Below are 15,495 nucleotides of genomic sequence, written 5' to 3'. Positions count from 1 at the left end.
TTCAAAAATGAAATCGTGTGTACTTTCATCATCATGTAGAATAACAATTTCTTTCTCATTTATTTTTCCCTCCATTTTTAACAATGAATAAGGAGAAAACTTACCTGATTTACATGAGTCAGAAGTGTTACCCACTTGCTTAACTTTGTCAATCACGTTAATCTTTGTGGTTGATGCCTTCTTCTTTTCTGGACATTTATTTGCATAATGTCCCTCTTTGTGACAGTTGAAACAAGTTCCCTTCTTCAAGTCGGTCTTCTTTTCTTCTTTTGATTTGTCGCGATCCTTTGAAGATATAGTCGATGGCGTAAATCGAGAATATGGTTTGAACTTAAACTTCTTGTCCCTCTTTTGAAAAGGAACAAAAGGTTTATTCTTTTCTCCATCCTTGGGTATCCTGTTCTTTCTTTCACAATTTGTAGCAAGTGATATAGCCGAACTTAAGGAATGAGGATGAAACATATTAATCTCGGCTTTTACTTTAGCCCTACGACCAGATACAAAATTCCTCTTTTGTTCTTTCTCAGAAATCCTATCTATGGTTTGAAGCTCAATGAGAGATTGCCAAAATCTCTCAACATACAAAGTAACAGTCTCTTTTTCTAATTGATGCAAGCTATCCCATTGTCGACGGACTTTTGACTTGAATTGTATCGGAAGAAAGTCTTTCTTCAATTCCTTCCAAGTAGTTGGTTGTCTTTTACTATTTTTTACCACATTCCACCATAGTGTTGCATTGTCAATAAGATGGGTAACAGCACATTTAATTTTTCCTTTTTTCGAAAACCTTTCACCCTAGAAATAATCATCATGCTGACTAATGCATGCTAAAACAAAATTTGCATCTAGAATCCCATCATATTTTTTAAAAGTAAAAGATTTTCCACTAATTTTATTTTCCTTCTTTTCTCTCAATGCAGATTTAATAGCTCTATGAATCACTCCCTCAGAATTGGATCCTGAAGTACTCTCATCTCTTGCATGTCTCTTCCTTTTCTTGTTCTTAGATCTCTCAAGCTCTTTTTCTAATTTCTCTCGCTGATATCTCTCTTGCAAAAGTTGAAGGTGAAGTGCATTAATTTGCTCTTGAATCGTTGGAGATGGTGGGAGATGTTGTGCCATTTTGTGAAAGCAAATAAACTCTCTTACACTGAATAAAATGAAATTTACTCAATCATTATACTTTATCTCTTGTGCGATCGCCACCCAAGTTGAGAGCGTTGCCACTTGTCTTTGCCAAGATCCACAATACCAACTTTACGATGCTATCAATATGTGAGAGAACCTTCTTGATGCTTAGTGACAAGAGCTTTACGGCTTCTGAATGTTGCCAAATATGAAGTTGTTGAAGTAGAAGAGCCTCCAAAAATCATCTTGAAGAAAGCTATCCATTTGCTTGAGTTATGAGGGAAATAGTGCATAAATCAGAGGGGTAGAAGAGGACTAGAGGTTTGATAAGTTGTTGAGGGCTTGATGACTTATCAGATAAGCTCTCCTTCTCTTATCAATGAAAAAACTGCACTTGGGCCATCTTCCTCCAAGATCTGTGAGCTTTTCACCCATGATAAGCGCATTTGAACCCGCTCAACTGCTCCACCATAGCTCAAACGGATTGGGGGAACACATTCAGAGGGTTTGAAAACCCTATAGTCGGCTCCGGAGACAAATTCGTTGCCAAATTTTTTGTGGCTGGATCTTCTTCTTCTCGTGCAGCCGTTCATGGCAGGAAGAGTTACTTGGAGCAATTTTTTTTTTCCAATGGCCGTTTTCAATAGTTTGGAGAGGCTTGGAGGGAAGCTTGGAGGGCTTATGCAATGGAGCAAAGAGTTAGAAGTAGAATAGGAAGGTGTGAGAGGGAAAAACAACTCATCGCACGGCAATTCGTAATAAACAGAGAAGAAAGTCTCTGTTTTCTTTTCAAGAGAAAGAGAACTTTAATCAAGGAGATAAGGACCCCAAAAATTTGACTCACAATTACCACTCTCCCAAGTACGATTGGAGCTCCCTTTTTGAAATCGGAGTCGACAGCTCCTTCAGCTCTCTTCCCAACACTTCTTTGGAGGAGTACCTCTCAATTCTAGATCCTCGTGGAGTGTAGCAAGAGCTCTAATACCACTGAAATGAGAATAACAATTCTAACACATACAATAGTACCAAAAATTGAATATGCATGGAAACTCATGAAAAGACAAGAGGCAATCACTAGGTACAATCTCCCCCCTCAAGGTGTGTGGCTCGTGATCCGCGAAAGAAGCACAAACTGGCCAGCGGATGGAAACTACACACTTAATAAATTTGGTGTTGTTAGTAGTCTAATTTCAACCCTTTCCCTCACGCATAACAAACATCCCTCTCTCTCTCTCTCTCACACACACACACACACTCTCTCTCTCTCTCTCTCTCTCTCTCTCTCTCTCTCACTCCGATGTGTGTGTGTGTTTTCACCTTCTCCTTGATGCCTAGAGTAAAAATTCATGTCATTAAAAAATCCCATTAATTGAAACACGAATTGCATGCATAAGTGAAAAGCGCATTTTTTGAATTTGGAGATTTTCCATGGATGGGTAACCTTTACTATCTTGGAAGCAACCCACTGGGTGCCTTTATTTGATATTCTATGCATTGAAATTAATGACATTTTAGCACCTTGAGAGAGGTGAGTGGACTCCTCGTTATCATGAGGAGACTTGGTGGTTAAGGGAGTGACTCTTGTTGTTGAGATGGAGAATCTCCCGGAATCGATCCCAAGATTCTCGATGTCTCATGAACGTGTACCACCTCCTTCTTCTTCTTCTTCTTCTTCTTCTATTTCTTATTCTTCTTCTTGTATTGGCCATGGCTATGGCGATCGGAATCGTAGGCATTTACCGTTGCCAACCTTGATGATTTGCTCGCATGCAGTTCGTCGGTTGTCCTGCTCATCACCCTCGACTTTCTTGCAATGCATATGTTTGTAAGGCTCGCCTTTCTCCTTGTTTGCGTAGCAACGCCTGCATCTCCCGTCACAGAGGACGCCTTCTTTCTGTATAATTTTAAGCAAACCATCACCGAAGATCCCACAGGAGCTCTGAACTCGTGGAAACTGAATTCTCCTGCTCGCCCATGTGATTGGGATGGAGTCAAATGTGACGTTACTGTGCTCAAGGGGATTCCGGTTGTAAGGGGTGTCTCCCTTCCAAATCGAAACATCTTGGGCACTTTGTGGAAGGATTTGGGAAAGCTCCGGTTCTTAAGGACATTGAACTTGACAGGAAACCGATTCGAAGGACATTTGATGGACTACATTGCGGATGCCATTGTCCTCGAGACATTGGACCTCAGCGACAATGGGTTTACTGGAGTTCTCCCGACATTTGAGAAGCTGGTGTACTTGAAATCACTGATTCTGTATGATAACCAATTCGAAGGGGATTTTCCCGGCGCAGCTTGTGACGGCGAGGCCCTTAGATATGTTGATATGAGCAATAACAATTTGAGAGGTACCTTGCCTTGACGATATGCTTTATACAGATTCGAATCAGGAGTGATGTTTTGATGATGCTTCTAATTTATCACTTCGAGAAGCCTAAAACGTAAATTGAGGATGACATTGTTGTTTTTCTTCACTGAAGTTCTGGACGAAAGATTTGGCTTCATTTCTTAGAAGTCCTTCACACCACCTCTTAAGATTATTTGCATCCAGCCAAAAGAATTTTCTAAGCATTCGGGTTAGTACTTTAAAAGCATCTGATACGGACAGGTTGCTTCAACAGGGATCATATCAAAAGACGTCTATAAATGCCGTAAATTGGAGACCTTGAAACTGACAGATAATGCTCTTCACGGTGATGTTCCCACCGAGTTTGGTGAACTTACTATGCTAAGGGTCCTCGATCTAGCACACAATAAATTGACAGGCGGTCTACCTCAGGCCATAGGACAGATGCAATATCTCACTCGTCTTTTGTTGAATGACAATGAGTTTACTGGTTTCATCACCCCATCAATCAGTGCTGCCACTTATATGCAAATGCTAGACCTGAGCAACAATCAGATTGGAAAGAATATTCCTGACAGTATAGGAAACTTAGTATTTTTGGAGCGCCTTTCAATGTCCAATAACAAACTTCAAGGATCAGTCCCCCAAGGAATTGGCAAATTGACGTCGCTCGTTTCTTTCCTTGACTTGTCACAGAACATGCTCACAGGCAGTATACCTTCTGAAATTGGAAATTTGGAACGCTTGCAGAAAGTAGATTTCTCTAAAAACAGGATATCAGGCTCACTACCTGACTCCTGGGGAGGTTGTTATGCCCTGAGAGTGTTGGATCTTTCAGAAAACCGCCTCTCTGGAAGCATGCCAGTTTCTGTTCAAGGCCTTGTAAGTATACAATACCTTAATTTATCACACAATGGAATAGGTGGTGAAATACCTGTAGAAATGGGCAATCTGAGTAGAATTTCAGTATTAGATTTGTCACACAACAACTTCAAAGGGCCCATTCCAGAATCATTTGGCACCCTGGCTAGTCTTACAAATTTTGATGGATCTTACAATAAATTGACAGGGACTCTTCCAATCTCACTTCAGAACTTGACGTATATAGATATTTTTGACTTATCACAAAATGAGTTGTCGGGGCTACTGCCTGATATTCCTCTTTTCCGCCGTTTCATTGCAGCAGGGTATTTAAAGGATGAAAAAGGCCTTTGTGGTCCTGTCTTGAATATAACGTGTGCTTCGACTCCAAACATAGTGACAGATATAGGGAAAGAAGTAATTCAATTTCTGAAAACTAAACAGCATATAATCAAGTACATTCCTTTGGCTGTTGGTGCTTTCCTTGGAGCTGGTGCTCTTATCCTCCTATTGTCATGCTTGTCGCTGCGAATTTTTCGGCCCTCACTTTTTGAGGAAGCTGTAGAATGGTGCGATGTTACATTTTCCCCAGTGCTAGGATGTTGTGGAGGGCGATCGAGACTATCCAAAAATGATCTCTGTTTAGCCACAGACAACTTCAGCAATAAAAATATTATTGGCTTTGGCAGCCGATGCAAGGTGTATTGGGGACATCTGCCTAAACAAGAACCTTGGGCTATTAAAGTTCTCAATCCTGAAATATTTTGGGAATCACGGCCCTATTTTCTGCAAGATTGCAAACTCTTAAGAAAAATGAAACAAACAAATGTAATGCAATTACTCGATTGGACTTTTAAACCTGGTTTTCTTGCAATTGTCTACAAATACATGTCCAAGGGTAGTCTTTATGACAACTTGTATGGAAAGAAAGGAACTGCTCCCCTGAGCTGGCAAGAAAGGCTGGGAATCGCCATAGATGTTGCTCATGGCCTTGCTTTTTTACATTATTGGAGAGAGAAGCAGCGGGGAGTGTATTGCCGTCTATGCCCCAGCAACATCCTTGTTGACGAAAACTGTAGAGCATGCATTGCAGGTCTGCAGATTGCGAGAAACTTGAAGGAAAAGGTGGCTGGTGGGGTTTTGACCAAGAAAACTGCTCATCAACTGACTCCAGGGGATTATACCAATTATTTAGCACCAGGTAAGGTGATCTGCCTCTATCCACTGAGATGATTTTCGGTTGGCTGTTTCTCATTAGATGCTTTTAATTATGTTGTGCAGAAGATTAATATTGTCTTCGAAAAGCAGGTTGAACTTCATTATTTATTACAATTACCCTTTCGTGATGCAGACTGAGGCTTCTAAATTAGTTTGATTACTTGTGGTAGAATGTGACTCTGAAGACCAAGTAAGCGAGAAGGCAGAAGTGTACAGCTATGGCCTGACAGTCCTGGAGCTCATCACACGCAAAAGATCAGCTGCTGGAGTCTTATCCTTAGACAGAACCTTACCAGTTAGAATGAGAAATTTGTTTCCACACAAGGTGAAACAGTTCATTGACACAGGCATCCTGCGGACAACTACAGATTCAAATCAGGTCTTGGGTCTTATTGAGATAGCGTTGTCATGTACAGAAAATGACCCTTCCCAACGTCCAGGCATGAAAAGTGTTGTTTCAATGCTCGCCAAGGTGAACGGTGGTGATGGAGATGTCTGTTCTATGAGATCACAAGAAAAAAGGTCAGTTAATCTAGTAAAAGAGTGATTTTATTGAAATTGTCATATGTTTAGGTGTCCCTTGATGCAAAATTTGTGTGCAGGCTTCAAGTGAATGCTGGAACTTCCAATAGGGAAAAAAGGATCCACCATAAGTCCCTTCCACTAGTTTCCAAGGCTTTGTTTTCAGAACAGCTCCCACCAATCAATGGGATTACGTTTCCAAACGTTTCAAGCTCTCCATTCTCACAGCATCTTGTTCGGTATTTATTCTAAGCTTAATTTCACCAGGAGTTGTGTTACAGATATGTAACAAAAAGTATTTATTGGCTTTCTTTTATTTTAACTTTTCCAGAAATAAATAATCTTTCAGGGAAAAAAATCCAAGATGTAGCAATCCAGCCCTAATAAATAAGCCAAGGGACTTAGGTAAAAGAAGACGCAAGTGTGGTTAAATCTAATAGCATGCATTATGTTCTCAACAATGCAAACGTGGTGGGAGAGCAAAAGCAAGTCTCAAACCTATAACACAATGTGAGAATTGGAAAGCCCTGTCCTCAACATGTAAAACCACAAAAGCAACATCAGTGGGTCCCAATTTTGGGCAATATCCAAAAAGAGGTAACGAGGAGGTGACTTTGCCAAGTATGCCATACTTGTTAGTCAGGAAAAAACACCACGATCCCACAATTTGAGTAATGTCTCTGCTTTGAGTCTAGGATGGGAGAGAAGCTTGATCCATATGCCACCCAGCAGCAAATTGACCGTTGCGCTTTCTGAAACCCATAATCCTTACAATGTAAAGTTCACAAGTTTTAACAGCTCCTGTGGTAGAGGAACCCCATCTCAGTTTTGCTAATAGAACATCTACACCTTAAGCTGGGACAGGTGTTCCCAAAATTCCCAAGCAGCCATACCCTTCTTCTTCATTGGGAGTGTTTTTCAAAATCTCTTGTATATGCCTCCCAAGTTGATCTATTTCGTGTTCTTAGATCAAGTTTTAAAAAGGGCTCAGTGTATTATTGAAAGAGTACATTTTGCTTGAATTGAAGTTGAAGTCAACTCGGATTGAGTGTCATCCCTCTAAACAGAAACAAATTTTGTTGAGAATGAATAAATGATATATAGAAAATATATTAAGAACCTTAACCTAGAGAATATTTTGGTCAAGAAAATGTCCTGAAAAAAGTTTTCATAAAAACTTATTATTTTTGGAATTAGTGCTAAATCTGGCCATACTGAGATTGCAGTGATAAACAAGAGACAAATATGCAAATTTTATATAGACCTGCTAAAAATAGAAAGTAGTACTAGTGACCCTAGTCATGTAAAGCTTAAGTCCTATCACATAGTCAGTGATCTTGGCCTTCATCTTAGGCCAATAAAGCATTAGTTTTAATAAATCAAAAGTTTGCTGATTTCCGACATGACTTGCAGTTGGAGTGTCATGACATTCATACGCATCATTAGGAATGCAAACCTTCCCATTTCAAAACAGCAAGCCATTCCGAATGTAGAGCTGACCACTCGCCACCTGTCATATGCACCCCTACAATAGGGAGCATTGTGCACATAGTCTGACCCATTTGTTGTACGCCATGACCCCGTTGTGAATCCTAGTCCAGGGACGACAGGCACGAGCTATGGGGGTCCATTCTCATTTCCCAAAGTCACAAGCCATGGCGGAGCAGTTCGGGTCGCCAGGGCAAGCGTTGTGAGGTATCCACCTAGCAACACAAGTTCAGAAGAGGGGAATGTCACATGCATTAGGACCAAGCCCAGGTGGCAGTGACAACTGGCTGCCTTGTCAGCCAATTGCAGCTCCCTACACAGCAGATTCGGCAGATTTCGGGGCCTCCAAAGGTTAGCAGCACGCATGGAAAGTAGGGTGGGGGGGCGCCTTTTATAGGCAACCTCAACCACCTCCAGGTTGGCTCCTAGGGCTGAGGACACAGCTCAGTCCAGCCAACCAGCTGACTGGCTGGTCGGCCGGTTCAGGCTGGTTGGGTCGGCCAAAACAGGCCTTTCCAGCCCCTATATAAAGGGGGGCTTGCCCCTCATTTCATCAGCCAGCTCCCAGCCTCCAGCAGCCCCTTTCAGCCATCCTATGGGCGAGGTTGGGTGTCCTATTTCCACAGCATAGCTCCATCTCCCGCATGTCGCGGTTAGGCGAGTTTTAAATAAAGCAGTGCACTATAGTTAGGTAATCTCTGGTGTCTTTCATGCTTGAGTTCTTCCTTGTATGTTCATGTAATTTCCGCACAGCTAGTCCCCGCATGTTACACCACCTAAATAGAGGGTATGACCGTCTTTGTCTGGCCGAAGAGATGATATTTTGAAGATGGATTAAGATCCTAGAAATCAGCACTATCTGTGGCATGAGCCAGGCTGAGGTATGACACATCAGCCTGTTAGAAAGTCACTACCCCACCTGTGAGCCCCCGATTTGAGTGGACAAGGGGGTAGGAGACTATAGGGGGGCAGGGGAAGAAAAAGGCAAGAGCACCTACCTGGCTGGAACCCGTGCAGCAAGAGAGAATGGTGTGGCATCCTAGACGTCTCATGGAGCAGCAATAGGCGGGGTCTGCGGACTGTGTCAGCAGCCCATGTGCTGGGCACATGGGCCTATATATATAGGCCTGGCCCAAGCCGGCCAGTTCAGCCTCCAAAAGGCCGACCAGCCTGGTCGGTGGTGGAGCCCCAAAAGTCAATGCTGCAGCGGGGGGCCGACCCCCTGCTGGTCGGTTTTCACAGCTCAGCAATGGGCCTATAAAAGGCCACCACTCCCCCCCTCATTTATTATCACCTGCACAGACAAGCCTTGCACAAGCAAGCGCGCAGGGAGAGGAGTAGACTCAGGATCTTGGACAGCATCTGTTGGCTGTTGTGTACGCTTATCTCTTGAGCTTTTGTCAGCCCACTATTGTGGAGGAATATATCTGAGTTTTTGCTCTCTCTCTCTCCGTCTCTTTGAGTGTTGTTTGAGGTAGATCGGGAGTGTGAGGTGTGAGTGATTCCATCTTCTACTTCCGACATGGTATCAGAGCAAGGTTTTCAGCTCTAGAACGGAGTACCTCAGCAAGAAGGCGACTCCAATCAACACTCAGGTTTGCTGCATGGTCAAGTTCTCTACTACAAATTCATTTTTCAGTTTGATGTTCGCTATTACAGCAAGGATGGAGGACAAGGATTCTACTGTTGCCTCTTCAGCCCCTTCTCTTCCTTCCTCCTCCAGATTTCTCTCATTCACCATTTCGAACTTCGGAGAGTGAGGGAAACTAGATGGGTCGAACAACCCGATCTGGAAGGTGAAAATCTGGAGCCATTTAGTAGCTTGGAAGTTGTGGAAGTTGACAAGGGGGGTCGAGGCAAAGCCGGAAGATATGCTACACAACAAGGGAAAATTTCTCATTCCAGTAGATGGAGAGGAGCTTGAGTATTGGGAAGATAGAGATGCCCACTCCCTAGCATTAATCATCGGGACCACGGCGGACTCTGTTCTTCCGCACATCCAGATGGCCCAGACGTCTGTAGAGGCGTGGGCTATTCTGAAGGATTAGTATGAAACAGATAGCACATCTCGTATTCTGCTTCTTCAACATCAACTGTACAATCTGAACATGAATGAGACGGACTATGCTCATGACCATCTGACAAAAGTCAAGGTGGTAAGGGACCAGCTCGCGGTAGTTGGTCAGAATGTATACTCACGTCATCTAGCATTGCTGACATTACACAAGCTACCTCGCAGTTTCAAGAGTTTCGTGACTACGGTCACTGCAGGACAAAGGACCAAGCCTCTCACCTTTGAGGAGCTTGGCCCTTTACTATTGCAGGAAGAGGCTCGGGAAAAGCTATTTACTCAATCAGACAAGAAGGCTCTCGTGGCAAGGGACAAGCCCGGCAAGGGTAAGTTCAAAGACTCCAAGAACAATAGCAAGACTGAGGATGCAGAGAAAAAGAGGTAGATGAAGTGCTTCTACTGTGAGAAGCTTGGTCATGCTGCTAAAGAGTGCCGCAAGAAGAAGGTGGACCTCAAGCAAAAGGAGTTTTAAGTCCAAAGAGGAGCCGAAGATCGAATCGGCAAACATCACGACCGGCGCTCTCTTCATTCACTGAGTACTGCTCTGCTTATGCAGTCAGTGAAGGAAAGGAAGGTTGATACGTGGACAGTGGAGCTTCAAAGCACATGTCCAACAAGGAGTGGTTCAAAACCATGGAAGGTACGCATCCCGATTCCAAGGTCACTGTGGGGGATAACCAGACATGCCCTATGAAGGGTCTTGGTAGTATTCCATTCATCACGACTGCAGGAAACGAGGAGCTGATTTTTGATGTACTGTATGTACCGACCTTGTGCAAGAACCTTTTGTCTGTCAGTAAGATGGACAAGCACAATATGTCAGTCTTATTCGACAACGGCAAAGTCACTTTCACATCCAAGGCAAACGGAAAGGTGGTGGCTCAAGGAGTCGAGGAGCATGGGCTATATTGGCTCAATGCTCTGTTGGTGCACGAGGACTATGGCAGATCCAAATTGTGGCATGAGCGGTTTAGTCACGTCAACTGTGGCACTCTCGTTGAGATGCAGAAGACAAAGATGGTGGATAGACTTCTACTGATTGCAAGCAATGATCGTGTTTGCAGGGCTTGCTTGGAGGGCAAGCAACACGGGGACAAGTTCCAACAGGAGGCCTTATCATGGTCCAAGAAGCCGCTCGAGTTGGTTCATGCCTACATTTATGGCCCAATGTCGACAAATTCATTCGTAGGTTCGGGGTATCCTCTTTTATTTGTGGATGATTTCAGTTGCATGACGTGGGTATTCTACTTGGCCAAGAAGTCTTAGGCTTATGAGAAATTCAAAGACTGGAAGGCCCAGGTAGAGAAGGAGAGCGGGGAGGTAATCAAAGCCTTCCCCACCAACAGAGGGGAAGAGTTCACTTCTACCGAGTTCAATGGATTTTGCAAGAAGCACGAGATCAAGAGACAACTCACTACAGCTTGCACATCTCAGCAGAACGGAGTTGCTGAGAGGAAGCACAAGACCATCACAGAGATAGGTTTTACCATGTTGCGGGGGAGGAATCTCTCGAAAGCTTACTGGGGTGAAGCCGTAAACACTGCCGTTCACATCGTCAACGGAACCAAGACCAAGACTGTTGATGACAAGACTCCATATGAAGCTTACTATGGTAAGAAGCCCACGATATCTCATTTACGGGTTTTCGGTTCTAATGATTTGCATAAAGATGAGCAGCTTGATTCCCATAGCCGAAGATGTATCTTTATGGGATACAGTGAAGAAGGCCTATCGCCTTTTTGACCCAGAAAAGAAGAAGATCCTTATCAGTAGGGATGTGATCTTTTAGGAGTCAGAGCCATAGCCTGCAGAAGAGATTCTTGAACTTCCGTCATTACTCCCACCCAAGGTCACCATCCAAGAGATGGAGCCGACTAAAGACCCCGAGGAGGAGGAGGAGGAGGAGCATGCCATTCTAGAACTAGCTCCCAAGGCAACTCCAACAAAGGAACCTCCATCAGAGAAGAAGCTACTAAGATGATTTGACAAGATCCATTTAAGGGATTTTCTTTTCAAAAGTATGCCATGAAACTTTCGCATTTACCTCATTTGACATTAGGAAAAAAGGGAGCTCATTTTGGGGCCTTTTAGAAGAGAGAGAAAATAGGCTCTCAACCAATCAGGAGTGGGCCAACGTAACGTTGAAAATTCAACAAAAGAAGATGAAAATAAGAAAAAGAAATAGTACTATATGTTCGTAGAAGCATGTCACATTAATGAGGTGATCTAATTTGAATCTTTTAAAAATTTATTTTCTGTGCAGAATTTGGTGATTCTGACATCGCAGACGCGTCCGGAACGGCCCAAAACCCCAAAAACGGCACTGGAAACGCTGGAATCGGACATCCGGAGGCCCGAAAACGGCCAAAAAAGGCTGAAAAGTGGGATTTGTAGCAAAACGCGATCTCAAAAGGTGCCAGATCGCGTTTTGCTGCAAATCCCACTTTTCGGCCTTTTTTGGCCGTTTCCGGGCCTCCGGATGTCCGATTCCAGCGTTTCCAGTGCCGTTTTTGGGGTTTTGGGCCGTTCCGGACGCGTCTGCGGTGTCAGAATCACCAAATTCTGCACAGAAAAGTGTTGCTCTTATATGAACATTAATGTAAAGCATGTGAAGAATATATTTATTCCTTTTCACACTGACATTTCTCACGCAAGTATCCATATTTTCTTGCTTTTGTAGAGAGAGAAAAGAGAAAATAGTGAATTTCTTACAGGGCCCCAAAATGAGCTCCCTTTTTTCCTAATGTCTGATTTGTGAGTTGCACTTGACTTACTTTTGTAAGCAATAATGACAATTTTGCAAGGGCACATCCTACATTGGATGAGAACATCCTAAATAGTTGGAAGAGCAACATTCTTTGACGACTCTATGGAAAAGACATGAACTTTGCTTGATATCAATTACCAATAAGAAGACGATGCCTTGCAAGATCCATTCTTGTTCACCATTACTATGAAACACACAGTGTCCCCTTTTAGTTGAGCTCTCCCTTGGTACGCCCTTGGTAGCTCACATCCTTTTTTAATCAAATATGATTTCCTTCAAATATGAAGTCATGGAAGGTACTCATTGTTAATCATGTGTTTTGAACGTGCCTTTTGTATATTCAACTTTGGGATTTGATAGCAAAAGATAATGCATGAAAGATATCTACACAAACAAACTCCTACTTGCTTCTTTTGTCCTTGGTAAATATGAGTGTACAACCTTGTTTATAGCCTTGCACCTACTCAAGAGGTATTCACAGGTGTGATCCAATATTGCTCTTAGTACAACGTTTGTTAATTGACTTTAAATCACATTATTCCAATATTCTAGTTTAGGTTAAGGGCCATTATTCCAATATCAATCTTCGATGGGCATTGAAATGGGATTGTATTCACAATTTTGCTGAAAATTCCATTACAAATCACACATAAGAGATTATTTGGCACCTCGAGAGCAAAGTTATATAACCATGTTTCTAATGGTGTGGCATTTCTTGGACTTGGAAAAGGGTCATGCCACAACATACCATTGCAATTGTCTCATAGACATGAGATTACATATTTTGGCCCTCCTTATATATATTTTTAATTCTAAACCAAAAGTTGTTTTCCATTTTCCTCCCATTGAAATTGTACTTGAGGCACATCAATATGATGTTATTTCACAATTAGCTATCTAAGAGTGCAAGCTTTTAATCAAAATACAATAAAAATGTTAAAACTCGATGTAAATGTTATGAATGTCCCGTGCAACAACACCCACATACAATACATGGATGCACTCAAGGTCAAGGGCAATGCCTGGGACTTCACTTGAATTAGCCTTTAAAGTAACAAGTTAGTTCTACAAGATCTCTACTTCAAAACATGAGGAAAGATTGAAGTCAAGCTTTTGCCGATAAAACAAAACATCAGTTGGGAGTGACGATCAACAAAATGGAATGAAAAGATCTTCTGTTATATATTTGCAAAAGTGGAAAGATAGTAGGAATGCTTAGTCTTTCAACTCCTCCACACACCATATCATGTAAATGTCCTCACGATGTCACACAAAGTAGTATTTCTTATATATTTTGCTGAGGTACTTTTAGAATAAGTGAACAAATAATTATGTAACTCTTACTGAAGGGTTTCAAGCATCATGGATTAGCAATAAGACAACCTGCGTATTGTTTGTGTGGTCTAAGCATTGGTTAAGTATTTAGAGATTTAATGGCCTTTGTGGAGAAGGTTAGGAATGACTTAAATGTTTCCCATCACAATTGTGTGTCCAACGCTACCCATAGACAATTTATGGCCTTTTCACCTGACCACTACCAAGGGATCATTTATAGAATGGGTCCATCCTAAAATTTGTGCCTCATCACTACCTAAGCATCATTTACAAAATGGGTCCATGATCTCTCCTCGTTGTGAAGTTTTATTCCCCAACTTAAATGATTTAAGGTTCTAAGTTTAGGAGGTCTATCCTTGGATATGGATGTGACTGTTGGTTGAAGAACTTTCAAACAAACATCATACAATGGAATAACAATTGGAATAACAATGTAGGAATACTCGACTTGGATTTTTTGGAAACATAATTGAAAACCTATATCAAATTTGGGTGCTCTAGAAAAATTTTGACGTCATTAGAAGACATATCTATCTATGCATCAATTAAAAAATATGTATCTTTACAAAGGAATATGACCAAATGGATGATAGCTCATTTTTTCTTAACACAAGTACATCATTCACCAACAGTCTCTTTTTCATTCTGAACATTGATGCTTGAGCACCCAACATTGATAAGTCTTATTTTCATACATTGATGGCTATTGCAATCTTCTTCGGCCTCTTAGGGAATCTTATTGATACCTCTATACAATTGATTTTGTGGTCTGGTTCTATGGCCAAAGACATCACGACTGTAGGTTCCTCCATTAAGCTTTGATTATAGAACGAGTGTACCCCTTTACTAGAATCTTCTCTCTTTCAAGAGCAGATATGTAATTTGGCCAAGAGCATATTAGAGCAATTCATCATATAGTTGAAAGATGATGACAGGTCTTACATCAATGTAAGACCTACAATGCCTATTTTAGTATTAAGGTTTTGGATAGTGCTTCTTTTGTCTTAGGATATCCTAAGAGCATTTGGGTTGCATACTGTGATCTTTGTACTGTTAGAGTCCGTTAAATGCACATACCACAAAAACATTGCCTTTCCTCTTGTGCTACATAGAGGCTGGCTGTAGTCTTGTGTAGTTATACTCAAAACATTGTTGTGGTAGCCCTTGGATGTTTATGATGTAATTCCTTGGATGTTGATAGAGCTCCACAATGATTGCATGACTCTTATTAAATCCTAACTTCCTTGGGCATGTATGCAAAAAAGGAGTTTGGGGTTGGTGCTCATTTTCTACGTGTTGTTTTTCCTTTCACTCCCATTGCATAATACGATTTGGTTTTTCTAATGTCGGCAGTGAAAGTGATGTGCATCACCCAATTCCATTGCACCTTCAAAACAGAGCCTAGAACATTTTCTTGCACTACACTCTCTAAATAACGATTGCTTGTATTGCGAACAATTAACACTGGTTGAGATAATCACCTATCATAACATATTTTGTGGGTCCTTGATAAAAGAAACTCAATCTACTTGAAGGCTTTTTTCAATATTTGGGAGTTGCTACATGACATGGATGTTTCTTGAAGGTGTATGTTTAACCTTTTATTTTTCTTTTTAGTTTAGTCAGATTAGAGACCATTCCAATATATGTAAGTTCCTGGAAGTTTAGTCAGATTAGAGACCTTTTCAGTACATGCAAGTTCCTAAAAATTTTATGTTTACACTTCTATAATGTTTCTTTTTAAGAAACATTCAT

At 41.8% G+C, this 15,495-nt stretch overlaps 1 protein-coding gene across 1 annotated transcript; it reads left to right on the top strand.

Annotated features, from left to right (window-relative positions):
• The first annotated feature begins 2,839 nt into the window (after positions 1-2,839).
• On the top strand, positions 2,840-11,381 carry LOC147882523 (uncharacterized). The gene is made up of 6 exons (XM_087400436.1): positions 2,840-3,479; positions 3,753-5,540; positions 5,728-6,079; positions 6,160-6,318; positions 10,586-10,877; positions 11,031-11,381. The coding sequence occupies exons 1-6, from the start codon at positions 2,942-2,944 to the stop codon at positions 11,379-11,381; spliced, it is 3,480 nt and encodes a 1,159-aa protein (XP_087256562.1). The 5' UTR covers positions 2,840-2,941.
• Positions 11,382-15,495: the final 4,114 nt, after the last annotated feature.

Source organism: Dipteris shenzhenensis, chromosome 29 (assembly GCF_047967505.1).
Source record: "Dipteris shenzhenensis isolate YYH24624 ecotype China chromosome 29, Dip_SZ_1.0, whole genome shotgun sequence".
In the NCBI taxonomy this organism is placed as follows: domain Eukaryota; kingdom Viridiplantae; phylum Streptophyta; class Polypodiopsida; order Gleicheniales; family Dipteridaceae; genus Dipteris; species Dipteris shenzhenensis.
This window is presented reverse-complemented; position numbering and strand designations above follow the sequence as displayed.

Excerpts from the sequence above, each read along its gene's own strand:
- LOC147882523 (XM_087400436.1), top strand. The coding sequence starts at position 2,942 with ATGCATATGTTTGTAAGGCTCGCCTTTCTCCTTGTTTGCGTAGCAACG. Across the intron at positions 6,080-6,159 it reads ATGAGATCACAAGAAAAAAG|GCTTCAAGTGAATGCTGGAA; the intron begins GTCAGTTAATCT and ends ATTTGTGTGCAG. Across the intron at positions 10,878-11,030 it reads ATTTCAGTTGCATGACGTGG|CACGAGATCAAGAGACAACT; the intron begins GTATTCTACTTG and ends TTTTGCAAGAAG.